The 13365-nt window shown below is 32.3% G+C and overlaps 1 protein-coding gene across 6 annotated transcripts in view; it reads left to right on the top strand.

The window, feature by feature from the left end:
• The window catches only part of CD2AP (CD2 associated protein), a 179822-nt gene extending 166952 nt beyond the window's left edge, over window positions 1-12870 (top strand). For 4 of the 6 annotated variants that reach the window (XM_031964742.1, XM_031964744.1, XM_031964743.1 and 1 more), the window contains 3 exons: window positions 5810-5979; window positions 8857-8920; window positions 12760-12870. In XM_031964742.1, coding sequence (XP_031820602.1) covers window positions 5810-5979; window positions 8857-8920; window positions 12760-12801 — 276 coding nt within the window. In that variant the 3' untranslated portion in view covers window positions 12802-12870. Of the gene's footprint in view, window positions 1-5809; window positions 5980-8856; window positions 8921-12759 lie in introns of those variants that run through there. The other 2 variants (XR_004233679.1, XM_031964745.1) reach the window with 2 other exon arrangements.
• The last annotated feature ends 495 nt before the right edge of the window (window positions 12871-13365 follow it).

Here is a 13365-nt window from a genome sequence, read left to right as displayed (position 1 = left end):
CCCAAATTTAAGAATCAAAACTGTAATTAGTCATAAAAAGAATTTAATAGAACTTTTTCAACTTTATTTCAAATACTTTATATAGTATTGTGAGTTATTATTTCTTGCATATTTGATAGAATCCACTTGTGAATCTATCTAGTCCTGGTGGCTTTCTTAGGGAGCTCATTTATGGTTTGTTCGGTTTCTTTTCTTTTTTTAAATAGGATTATTTAAGTATTCTATTCCTCCTTCTGTTAATCTAGGCAGTTTCTGTTTTTCAAATATCCATATAGTTCATTTAAATTGTCAGTTTTACTGGTATATAATTGGGGAAAAAAAGCTCCATGTTCTAATTTTTTTCTTTATTTGGTGGTACATTTTATCATTTTAATTTTGGTTTCTGGTAATCTGGTTTTATTCTTTCTACTTGTAATCAAATTAACCAATGATTTATCCACTTTTTTTCTTAAAGCTAGCTTCTAGTTTTATTAATTAGTTAAATTTTTTTAACTTTCAATTTTATTAACTTCCTTTGATTTTCATTATTTCCATTTTGGTGTTTAATTGGAAATTTTTAATTTTTTCTTTTTAAAGTTTTCTTCTAGTTGAATGCCCAATTAATTGATCTGCTCTTTGCCTTTTTATTGATATATGTACATTTAGAGTATAAATTTTCCCCAAATACTGCTTTTACTGCATACCTCAAACTTTGGTATGTGACCTCATCTCTGTGATTCTTTTTATTGAAATTAGTGATTGTTTATATGATTTATTCTTTGACATAGTAACTTTTTAAGGATAAAATTAGTTTCCAATTAATTTTCATTTGTGCTTGCACAGCCCTTGATTTTTTATTGCATTATTGCATTCAGTGCATTAATGTATTTAATGTTTTTATTTTCTGAATTTTTGGTGAGCTTTTTATGCCATAATACATGGTATACATAATACATTTGAGAAAGTGCTATATATAGCTGAGAAAAAGATTTTCTATTCATATTCAGGTTTCTCCAGAGGTCTTATTATATTTAAATTTTCTAAAATTCTATTCATCATCAAATTTTTTCCTATTTATTTTTATGGTTAAATTTATCTAACTTTGAGAGGGTGAAGTTGAGGGCTCCACATGAATATAGTTTTTACTTTTAATTACCTCCTCTACATCACCAAACTTTTCTTTAAGGATTTGGATGATATGCTGTTTGGTGTATACATTTAGTAGTGACAATACTTCCTTGTACATGGTACTTTTTAGCAAAATATAGTGTCCCTGTTTATCTCTTTTAATTAGGTCTATTTTTGCATTTGCTTTGTTTGAGAGCATGATTTCCACTGCTGCTTTTTTTCTTCAGCAAAACCATACTGAATTCTGTTCTAGTACCTTATTTTAACATTATGTATGTCCTTCTGTTTCAATTTTATTTCTTGTGTATTACATAATGTTGGACTCTTTTCTAATCCATTCTGGTATCTGCTTCTTTATGGGTGAATTCATCCCATTTACATTCACAGTTATGATTACTAACTTTGAATTTTCCTCCATCCTATTTTCTGTTGTTTATCCATTTCTTTTTCTTTCTTCCCTATTCAAAAGTCAGTTTTGCTCCTTCCCATTGCCTTTCAATCTGCTTTCCCTGTTATCCCATTCCCCATCACCTTTTTATCTTTTCCCCTTCCCCTCCTTCTGCCCTGTTGAATAAGAGAAATTTCTGTATCCAATGAGTATACATGTGTATATGTACACATGTATATTCTAACCTCTTTGAAACAGTTCAGATGAGAGTGAGGGTTAGACATTGCTCATCCCTCTCCCAATATTTTCCCTTCCTCTGTAAAAGCTTTCATTCTTGTGCCTCTTTTATGTGAAATAATTTCGCACATTCTTCCTCTTTAATTCCCCCTTTTCTAGCCCATCCAGGTTTTTTTTTGTCCCCAAATAACCAACTCATTCCTATTTCCTTTATCTATGTACAGTCCTAACTGTTCTAATAATAATAACTTCTTAGAAGTTATGATATTATCTGCTAGTAAAGTAATATAAACAGTTTAACTTTATTATGTCCATTATGTTTCTCTTTCAAATTCACCTCTTTATGCTTCTCATAAGTCTTGTATTTGAAAGTCATATTTTCTGTTCAGCCTTTGCCTTTTCATTAGGAATGCTCAAAACTTTTCTATTTCACTGAATATCAAATTCCCTTTCCCCCCTCCCCAATTATACTTACTTTTTCTGGATATATTATTCTTGATTCTCATCCTAGCTCTTTGGCCTTCCAGAATATTATATTCCAAGATTTCTGCTCCTTTAATGTGGCAGTGGCTAAATCTATGTGATCTTAACTGATCTTTACTTAGGTATTTAACTTTTTTTTGTTCTCTTTGATTGCTTGAAGTATTTTCTCATTGACCTGGGAGCTCTGAAATTCAGCTATAATATTCCTGGAATTTTCATTTTGGAATGTCTTCCAGGTGGTGAGCAGTGTATTTCTTTAAATATCTATTTTGCCCTTTGGTTCTAGGTTATCAGAGCAATTTTCCTCTATAATTTCTTGAAAAATGATGTCTAGGTTCATTCTTTGATCATGGATTTCAAGTAGTCAAATTATTCTTAAATTCTCTCTACCTGGTTTTTCAGTTCAGTTTTTTCCCCCAATGAAATATTTCAAATTTTCTCTTATTTTTGAATTCTTTTGACTTTGTTGCATTGTTTCTTGATATTTCATGGAATCTCTAGCTCCCATTTACCTGATTCTAATTTTTAAGGAATGATTTTCCTCAGTGATCTTTTATATTTTTTTTCCATTTGACCAGTTCTGTTTTTTAAGGCGTTTCCCCCCCCCCCCCCAGTATTTTTTGTGCCTCTTTTACCAAGCTGTTATTTATGTTTTCATAATTTTCTTGCCTCACTCTCATTTCTTTTCTAAGTTTTCTTCTTTAGTACTCTTACTTGATTTTTAAAATTTAATTTATTATTTGTTACATTTTAAGATTTGAACTACATTCCCCTACCTCCTTAAACTAGAAAATGTCACCACTTAAAACAGATTTATAAATATATGTAAAACAATATTATGTCTACTTCTTTCTGTTTATCAGTTCTTTCTCTGGAGGTAGATAGTATCTTTCTTCATAGGTCTTTTGTTGTTGATTGGAGTGTTTATAATACTTTTAAAATAACTTGTTGTAATAATTACTCAAATAATATTGCTGTTACTAGTTATAATGTTTCTTAGTTCTGCTTACTTAGCTTTTTTATTATTTCATGCAAAATTTCCCATTTTTTTCTAAAATTAACCAATTCATTATTTCTCATAACACAGGAACATTCCATCACAATTATATACTACAATTTGTTTAGCCATTCTCCATTTGATGGGCATCATTTCAATTTCTGTTTCTAGCTGTCACAAAGAGAGCTGCTATAAATATTTTAGATCATATAAGTTCTCTTTCTTTTCCCCTGATCATCTTGGGAAAGAGTCCTAACAGTAGTATTTCTGCGTGAAAGGGCATATGGAGTTTTATTTTGGGCATAATTTCAGATTATACTCCAAAATAGTTATATCTACTCACAGTTCCATCAACAGTACATTTATGTCCCATTTATTCCACATTTCCTTCAACATTTGTTATTTCTCCCTTCTATCATTGCTGCTAATACAATAAGTAATGAGATAGTATCTCCAAGTTGTTTTAGCTTGTATTTCTCTAAGCACTAATGATTTGGGGCATTTTTATATGACTATGTATAGTTTTGATTTCTTTATATATAAAAAACTGACCATTTATCAGTTGGGGAATGACTCATATTCTTATAAATTTGACAAAATTCTCCATAAGAGTAGTAGATTTTTGTCCAAAAAATGTCCTATAAAATTTTTCCCATTTTCTGCTTTCCTTCTAATTTTGGCTACTTTGGTTTTATTTGTACAACCCCTTTTTAATTTAATATAATCAAATTATCCATTTTACATCTCACAATGGTTTCTATCTTTTGTTTATTCATAAATTCTTCTCTCCATAAGTCTGATTGATAGATATGTTCCATGTTCTTCTAGTTTTCTTACCCTATCTCCTTTTATATCTGGGTCATGTATCTACTTTGACCTCTTGAAAAATAGTGTAAGATATTGGTCTATACTATAATTTCTGCCAGACTGCTTTCCAGTTTTCCCAACAATTTTTTTTTTTTACCAAACAGTGTATACTTGCCCCAGAAGCTTAAATCTTTACACTTGTCAAACACAAGGTTACTATAATCATTATTACTGTATATTGTATGTCTACTCTATTCCACCAATGTACCTTTCTTAGCCAGTATCAGATAATTTTGATAAGTGCTATTCTGTAATATAGCATAAGATCTGCTACTATTAATACTCCTTCCTTTCCATTTTTAAAAATTAATTCCTTTGATCTTATTAACCTTTTAATTTTTGAAATGAATTTTATTATTATTTTTTCTAGCTTGGTAAAATAATTTTTGGTAGTTTGAGATGGCATTGAATAAATTGATTAGTAAATTATTTTTAGTATATTGACTCTGCCTGCTCTTGTACAATTAATATTTAATTATTTAAATATACCTTTGTTTGTATAAAAATATTTTATAATTATGTTCATGTCATGAATAGTTCCTGAGTCTTGGTAAGTATACTCCCAAGTATTTTATACAGTATACCATTATTTTAAATGGGGCATCTTTTACTAATTCTTGTAGGACTTTGTTGGTGATATATAGAAATATTGATTGATTTATTGAGTTTGTTTTATAATGTGTATTTGTTTTATTTGATTTTCAGTATAATTTTAGCTCTTCCAGGGATTCTTATTGGGCTTGTGTCCAATTCACATTTTTGGGGGGAGAGGAAGTAGAGATGTTACTTGTAACTGTTTTGACATAATTTCTTCTTCTGAGTTTGTGTCTTGATCATCTTCCATGTTATTATAATAATTTCTATTGGTCAGGTTATTTTGTTGTTATTGTTGTTTGCTTGCTTATTTTTTTAGTCTATTTCTTGATTTTGAACTTTACTTTAAAATTGAACTCTATTCCTGGGTGAGAGTACAGGGGCATTACCTTAAGTTCAGGCATTCTCACTCTGTTGTTCTCAGAGCTAGTTCTGGGGGGTTTCAGTGCTTTTAAAGTGGTATGATCTGTGGAGAGGTGTGAATACTGCTCCTGTGCTCCGGTCCTTATCCAGGAAGGGCCCCTGATTCCTTTCAAAGCACAAGCAATGCTACTCATTAGTGTCCCTATTTCCTTGTGACCACAAGTGATGCAATTCCACAAGACCCCTGCTCCCTTGTGATCCAAAGCATTCTTTTATGGCCTAGAACTATGATACAGAAGTAGATACAGACAATGGAGTTGCCAAACAGCACTGGTCCTGCGTTTGGACTAGAACAGATATCTCATGTATTCTCTTTCTCACCAGGAGCTTCCAAAGCTGCTGATGGCTACTGCTGCTTCTGACACCCAAAGCTAGTCTTGCTGCCTTATGAGTTCTGGACTAGCTCATATGCCAGCATCACAGATATCTCTTTTTGCCCTTATAATGTGTATCAGGCTGAAAAACATCTTACCCCCATCCTTTTGTTGGCTTTATTACTCCAGAATTTAAGACCTCATTTTAAAGTTGTTTGGAGGGAAATGTTGGGAGAATTTGGCTATAGCGCCTCCTGTACTTGACTCCACCCCCAAAAGTTTGCTATCATTTCTTTAGACAACTTCCCCTTTCCACAATTAGCTTACTGCTTTCCACATGGTTTTTAAGCTACTTATTCTGTGATAAAGTTTTGCTGAATTTGTATTTTTCCTTTTCAGACATCTGTGTACTCTTCAGCAGCTTCAGTTTCTACTAGAAAAAATGTCAGTACAGCAAATGTCAAAACAAAAGGAGAAATTGATGAAGGGAAGAAAAGCCTGATAGATGACCTTAGGTTACTGGTTCTTGACCTATTGAATGTTGTAGAAATAATCAAAAGGGAGCATGGGTAAATCTTGCTTTTATTTTTTCTCTTTGGGAATTAAGATTCATGCTATGTCAGAGCTAGAAGAATATATTTTTCCATTCCCCTCAATTAAATAACCTCCAAAAATAGGTTAGGATATTTTATCCCTTTAATAGAACATATAATTCAACATATACTCAAACTTCTCTTTTCTAATGCTACTCCATATCAACATAATTTTAAAACAAAATTTGTTTTGGTTATTTGTAGGTTATCTCTAATTAATGACAAAATGTGCTTTTGCAGGGAATGGAAAAGTTAAATAATGATTGCCTCCATCTGTATATGTAACCCCAATCTTTTTAGGAAAATAGTTCTTAATAGTCTTTTATTAGAAAGGAAAATTCTATAACTATATATAACTATTCTATAACTTCAGGATGTGTTCTGTATAAAATTTGTGGTTATTGTTTAGTCATTTCAGTCATGTTAAACTCTTTGTGATTCTATTTGGGATTTTCTTGGCAAAGGTTCTGCAGTGATTTGACAGTGCCTACTCTAGTTCATCTTACAGATGAAAAACTGAAGCAAAATAGGTTAAATAAGTTGCCCAGGGTCACACAACTAGTAAATGTCATGAGTCTGGATTTGAATTCATGAAAGGAGTCTTTGTGACTCTAAGACTAGTATTCTATTCATGGTATTACCTAGCTGCCCTGGTATAAAATTTAGTAAGTTTTAATTACTTATTTAGAACAGTTACTTTTCCTTAGAGTTGAAATAATGCAAACTCTAATTACTAAAAGTTTCTTACTCAATTTATTTTTCTTCTAGTATACATTGTAAAAATTATCTAAAAATGTGAAGAATAATTTGTGACAATTTTTATGTGTCCTATTGAAGGGAAGGAAGAAGGACTTTGTAAATTAAAAATAGCATCTTTAAGAAGCCAGAAAATGTATAGTATAAACCGTGTAGTACTAATTTATAAACTGGGCTAAGCATGTAGTAGTTTAATAAATGCTTCCTAGCTGAATGGTGGGGCAGGTAGGTTTCACAGAGAATAGAGTCTGGAGTTAAGAAGACTCATCTTCCTAAGTTCACATATAGCCTCAGACACTTACTAGCTGTGTGGCCCTGGGCAAGTCACTTAATCCTGTTTGCCTCAGTTTCTCCATCTGTAAAGTGAACTGGAGAAGGAAATAGCAAACCAGTCTAGTATCTTTGCCAAGAAATCCTAAATAGGGTCACAAAGAGTCAGACTTGACTGAAAAACAACTAAACAGCAGTTGACTGGTATTCAAAGGAAATATTTCCCACTTGAAGTAGCTAAAGTATATCTTTTGTGAGCCTATTTGGCTCCTAGAAAACAGAAGTCCTAGATTTTATTCAGTAATACAAAAATAATATTTAAACATATGGTAATCTTTAAAGATTAGGAACTCCTGATTTGTATTGTTTTGTCAATAAAATCTGGCTAGGCCTGGTGACGCATGCTTGGAGTTCTAGTCTTGGGTAGCTGGAGGATGGTCATCTCTTAAATTCAGGAGTTCTGAGCTGCCCTAGGATTAAAGCCAATCAGGTGTCTTCAGTGAATTTAGCACCAATATAGGAAGTTCCTGTGAATAGGGGACCACCAGACTATTTAGGAAAAGCAAATGAGTTCATGTTAGAGATCAGAGAGTTTTTTGTGCAAATGACCAGAAAGGATGGGCCTGTGAGTCTGAGCTGCTGAGCTCTCAGCTTACTTGAGATAGGGACACAACCTTAAATCATTAAATTCTGACTTTTTATTATCTCAGATACATCCAATATATTTCAAGAATCTGTAATTTCGCCTCTATGGATATAGTTGTCTTCCATCACGGTAGTTTGTAACCTCAGCACTTTAAAAGATGCTCATAATTAGTTTCAGTGAAGGAAAAAATTCTTCACCTGAGATGAGCCTCTTCCAACTTTGTTAGGCAGGCCTTTGAAAGGCAAGCATCACTATTCTGTCTTAAAAAGCTTTCCCTGCTTCTTGTAATATGCCACAGTTTATATCCTGTAGTCATAGCTTTCAGAAACCAAGTCTTAGCCCCATACTGAATTGAGGTATCAGATTTGAAGGGAAGATGCATGTGTGTGTGTGTGTGTGTGTGTGAGTGAGAGAGAGAGAGAGAGAGAGAGAGAGAGAGAGAGAGAGAGAGAGAGAGAGAGTGGACAGGTAGATGTATATATGTAATATATGTATATATGAAATGATAGTAGTAGCATGGAATTTTTCTTTAGGTAGTTAAAGTTACAATTATGTTTTGAGCAATATAGTCTTACCTTGTTATTATGTGTTCTGTTATTTAGGTGCATTTGAGTTGTAAGATTTATGGGGATCTCAACCAGGAATTTATCTTTTTTGTCTTTTAATAATGATCAGTTTTGTTTGTATGAATACTGTAAAGATGTACTTAGTCTAAACCACTGAAAGTTAACTTTCTTTGAGTTAAATAATCTGCCCTAATATAGTAGGCATGAGGTTTTCTTGAACTTTGCATTGAATTCTTTTAGATATTTACCATCTTATAAAACAGAAAATATTTGATCTCTGCTGAATAGAGATAATTGGGAATAGCATGGACCTTTCCTAGCACTGAATTTACTCAGTGAATCATGCCCTCGGTCTGGCAGATCAAGTGAAGAAGACCATATTATCTAAATTTATAAACTTTATTCGAAGCTTCCTAATATTTTATATTTTACTTTTCTTTAATTTCATTATTAGAAAGTTTGGCTATATTTTAGCTTTTTTAGTGTTAATTTTTCTGTTTTAAAAACTTTTGATTGATATTTAATAATTTGGATTAGAAATTTAAAATGTGTACATATCGGTGGATGGCCATTTTTGCTTCTACACACATCTCTAAAGCTATTTTCATTTTCTAGGAAGGAACTAGAAAAAATAAGAAAAGAATTAGAAGAGGAAAAAGCAATGAGGAGCAACTTAGAGGTAATTTAATTTTGCAGTATTTTATCATCAAAGTGAAAGTATTGGTGAGTCCTAAACAAACACACTGAATATCGATATTGTATAGAATAAGCTACTTTGTACTGTTGAAAGACAGGCTTTTATTTTGTTTTTGATAATTTAAAGGAGAAAGAGGCATGGCATAGTAGATAGAAACTTTGCATCAATCAGGATGCTGAGTGGGAAGTACAAGTTGACACTGTGTGAACTCTGGGCAAGTCACTTAACTACTTAATGCTTCAAGCATCTGTCTTAAGACCATAAGTAAAGTTGCCTATTTGATTTGGAGAAGGAAATTTCTTGATTGAAAATCCACTACACCAGTATTATCAAGCGATAAAGGGAGGAGAGAAAAAAAATTATTGAAAAGTTTGGTCCTGTCTTCCAGTAAGTTATGTCCTATTTAGGAAACAGAAGATATGTAGAAGAAAAATTATTTTCTATATATTTATCTTATATTTCAGGTGCTAATTCCTATCATCTTTTCTTTTATTGCAAAGTTCTGGACAATTGCAATATATTTACAATAATAGTTCTTGCCTCTGCTCTCTTCCCATCCAATTTATCTTTCATAGTGTTTCTAAACTAATCTTCCTTATACATAGATCTCTTCATTGTTCTTTCACTAAAAATCTTTCAATGGTTCTCTATTGCTTGCCAAGTAGAATTCTAGAAACTTGCATGTTATTTCATAACAAATCCCTTTTTCATATCTGTACTTCAGCCAAACTTGACTATTTGCCTTCTCATATATAAATTTCACTTTTTTTCCCCTGAAACCCGATCCCTAAACTTTCCAAATTTCTGTCTATCCTTTAAAGCCCAATGTAGATGATATTATGGATCTCACATAGTCCTTTGGTTGTACTTGCTATATATACTTGTGTATTATTTGGTGTTAGTCATATTATTTTCCATTTATCGTTTATAGAAACTATATATACTATATTTTCAGCTGCTTAAGAAACAGGCACTAGGACTCATCTAAAATTTCCTTGCCATTGTTTCACTCATGTCATAGAAGGTATTTGATAAGTTTGTTTAGCTGAATGCATTTAAAAAAGGAAAAACTAAAATTTAGATTAAAATCTATTTGGCATTGTTGGTGGAGTTGTGAACGAATCCAACCATTTTGGAGAGTAGTTTGGAACTATGCTCAAAAAGTTATCAAACTGTACATATTCTTTGATCCAGCAGTGTTACTACTGGGATTATATCCCAAAGAGATTATAAAGAAGGGAAAGGGACCTGTATGTGCACGAATGTTTGTGGCAGCCCTTTTTGTAGTGGCTAGAAACTGGAAACTGAATGGATGTCCATCAGTTGGAGAATGGCTGAATAAATTGTGGTATATGAAAATTATGGAATATTACTGTTCTGTAAGAAATGACCAACAGGATGATTTCAGAAAGGCCTGGAGAGACTTACACGAACTGATGCTGAGTGAAATGAGCAGGACCAGGAGATCAATATACTTCAACAACAATACTATATGATGACCAGTTCTGATGGACCAGGCCATCCTCAGCAACGAGATCAACCAAATCATTTCCAATGGAGCAGTAATGAACTGAACCAGCTATGCCCAGAAAAAGAACTCTGGGAGATGACTAAAAACCATTACATTGAATTCCCAATCCCTATATTTATGCACACCTGCATTTTTGATTTCCTTCACAAGCTAATTGTACAATAATTCAGAGTCTGATTCTTTTTGTACAGCAAAATAATGTTTTGGTCATGTATACTTATTGTGTATCTAAGTTATATTTTAATATATTTAACATCTACTGGTCATCCTGCCATTTAGGGGGGGAGGGGGTGGGGGGGTAAGAGGTGAAAAATTGGAACAAGAGGTTTGGCAATTGTTAATGCTGTAAAGTTACCCATGTATATATCCTGTAAATAAAAGGCTATTAAATAAAAAAAAATTAAAAAATAAAATAAAAAAAATAAAAAAAAATCTATTTGGGAGAGAATGGAAAAACATAAATTGTAGAATAAAAGCATTAGCATACTCATGGTTATTTGAGGTACTTGATTCATAATAATTAGTTTTCTTAATATCCATTTTTTTTCATTTAATTGAACCAGAACAAAGTCAATTGTAAAGGAAATGTAATTATTTAATAAGTGATATAATTCTTTCCTGATCCTTCCAACTGCTAATCTTTTATTATTTTTATATTTATGTATATACTTATTCATAAGATGAAGATTTAGTGACAGAAAAAGAGAGAAGCAAGAATAAAGTACTGAAAATTAAAATACAGAACCAGAAAATCTGTCTGATCATTTTTCTCACACAATGAAGACACTATCCAATTGTGCTACATTTTAATTCCAATCATCTTAAGATTTCCTAGTTTTACATACAAAGTAGCATACGTATATTCATATAAACAGAGTTTGTAAATACACATACACATATACGCATGAATGATTCTCTGGCATCTTAATAGTTAATGTATTTTTTAAATTAAAGTCTTTCTCTAAGAGGGTTGTATCTAAAGATAAATACTTAAATGTCTAGCATATGCTTGTCAGATCTTCATTGTTTATTAAAATGGTTACCTGACTTCCTTTTCTCATCTTCTGGCACTCACTAAGACTCAGCTCCCTCCTAAAGACTTTGCTCCTCTCTCTGTCCTTTCCAGTATAGACTATACTTGTTTTTTCTAAATGTCCTTCCTCCTCCAATTTTACTAGTCATGTCCAGGTAATCAGAATACTCTGTTCTTCAGTCTCATTTCCAGTCTTTCCTTCTGCAAGATTAAATAATCCTCCTTTGATTTTTCCACTACCTAAATTTATCACCCAACTCACAGACCTGTGTGGATCTTATTTTGACATCTTCTTCCTTCCCTTCTACTCCCCAGATATTTTGCATTTTTCCTCACTTAGTTCAGTATCTGGTTGACAATTTTTTCCTCTTCATTTCTTGATCTCAGACTTGGGGCTTATATATTAACTTCCCATTTTCTTTTTCTACTCACCTATAAGGGTTCCACTTCACTTTGTATGAATTCTGAAATTCCTTTATCTGACCATAATTTCTGATCACTGTGCCTTTCCCTCAACTATATACAACCCCTTATTCTCATCTTTATCTTCACCATTCTTTCCACTACTCATTTCTTACCCAGGCCAGCATCCTACATCATTTTTTTCCTTTCCTTTTGTTGAACCCTGCCCTATCCTCTCAAAACCTTGGCCTCTTACCATGTTGCCATCATATCTACTAAACTCCAGCCATAGATCACTGTGCTTTTCTTCTTTGAGTTCTGTTCTGGAATAGAGATGCAGAAAATCAAAAAACACTATGGACTAGGCTCTTTATAAATTAGTTATATTAGCTCATCAGGCCCTAAATTAAGCAAATTGAGTATTTTTTCCCCCTCTCAAATCAACTCATACTCTCTTCTGCAATTGACTAATTCAAAACGGTTGAGGGATTGATCCAAAATCACATGCTTATTACATAGCACAGAGATTGAGCTTTATTATTGCTTCTTGACTGTTGACATCACACTTCCTTCTTTCTTAAAATATGAAAACATTTACCTTTCTTAAGTGTGAAATCTTTGTACCAGTTTTCAGTATCTCTTTACTACAGCACTGGTTCAAATGTCTGTTTCTTATCAAGTTCATAGGAATTAAATTTATCAGGTGCTTTAAGAAAATGGAAACCAAGGTCTATGCTGATTTTGTCATTGTTGAAAATGTAAAAAGATCAAGATGTAAGACTGAGGGATAAGACAGAAGCTTTAATGCAACCAAGATGCCATTGTTGCTTATACTGTTTTTTTTTTCTTTTTTAGGTGGCAATAGAAAAGCTGAAAAAACTAGTCCTGACTTCTTGAAGGAGGTGTGATGTAGACTATGTGTACTTCCTTGGCCAGTGATTCATAAATAAGAATGTGAACTGAAAACTGACTTGTTTACTTCCATGTAACAAAAGATGTTTGGTGAACTGTAGGGAAAAAAATGAGTACATGAGTTTTCATATCTTAAAGAAGGGTAAAGATAAAAACTTGAGTATTTTATTTTAGTTGCCAATATGCAAAAGAGGCCTTATTTCTTACTGTGCTAGAATTGCAAGCCTCTTTTTTTCTTTCTGTTTTACGGAAATACCAATGAATCTGTATTAAAAGGAGAGGGAGTTGGTAATAGATTTTTACTATATAATGACAATATAAGTTTTAAAGAGGTAAGAGGTCTATACTATAAATAGGTTGATATATTTCCAAGTAACCTGTGGGAGGAACATATTAGCTTAATAATCACTAACCTATAGTAGCTACTTTTCCTATAATTCAAAAGGTACTTAGAACATTTGTATATATGTATTTATATTTTATACATATATGTATGCATGAAATTATATGTATATATGTATGTATATATAAAATTATTACACTGTTGGA

The sequence above is a fragment of the Sarcophilus harrisii genome, chromosome 4 (assembly GCF_902635505.1).
Source record: "Sarcophilus harrisii chromosome 4, mSarHar1.11, whole genome shotgun sequence".
NCBI classification, from domain to species: domain Eukaryota; kingdom Metazoa; phylum Chordata; class Mammalia; order Dasyuromorphia; family Dasyuridae; genus Sarcophilus; species Sarcophilus harrisii.
This window is presented reverse-complemented; position numbering and strand designations above follow the sequence as displayed.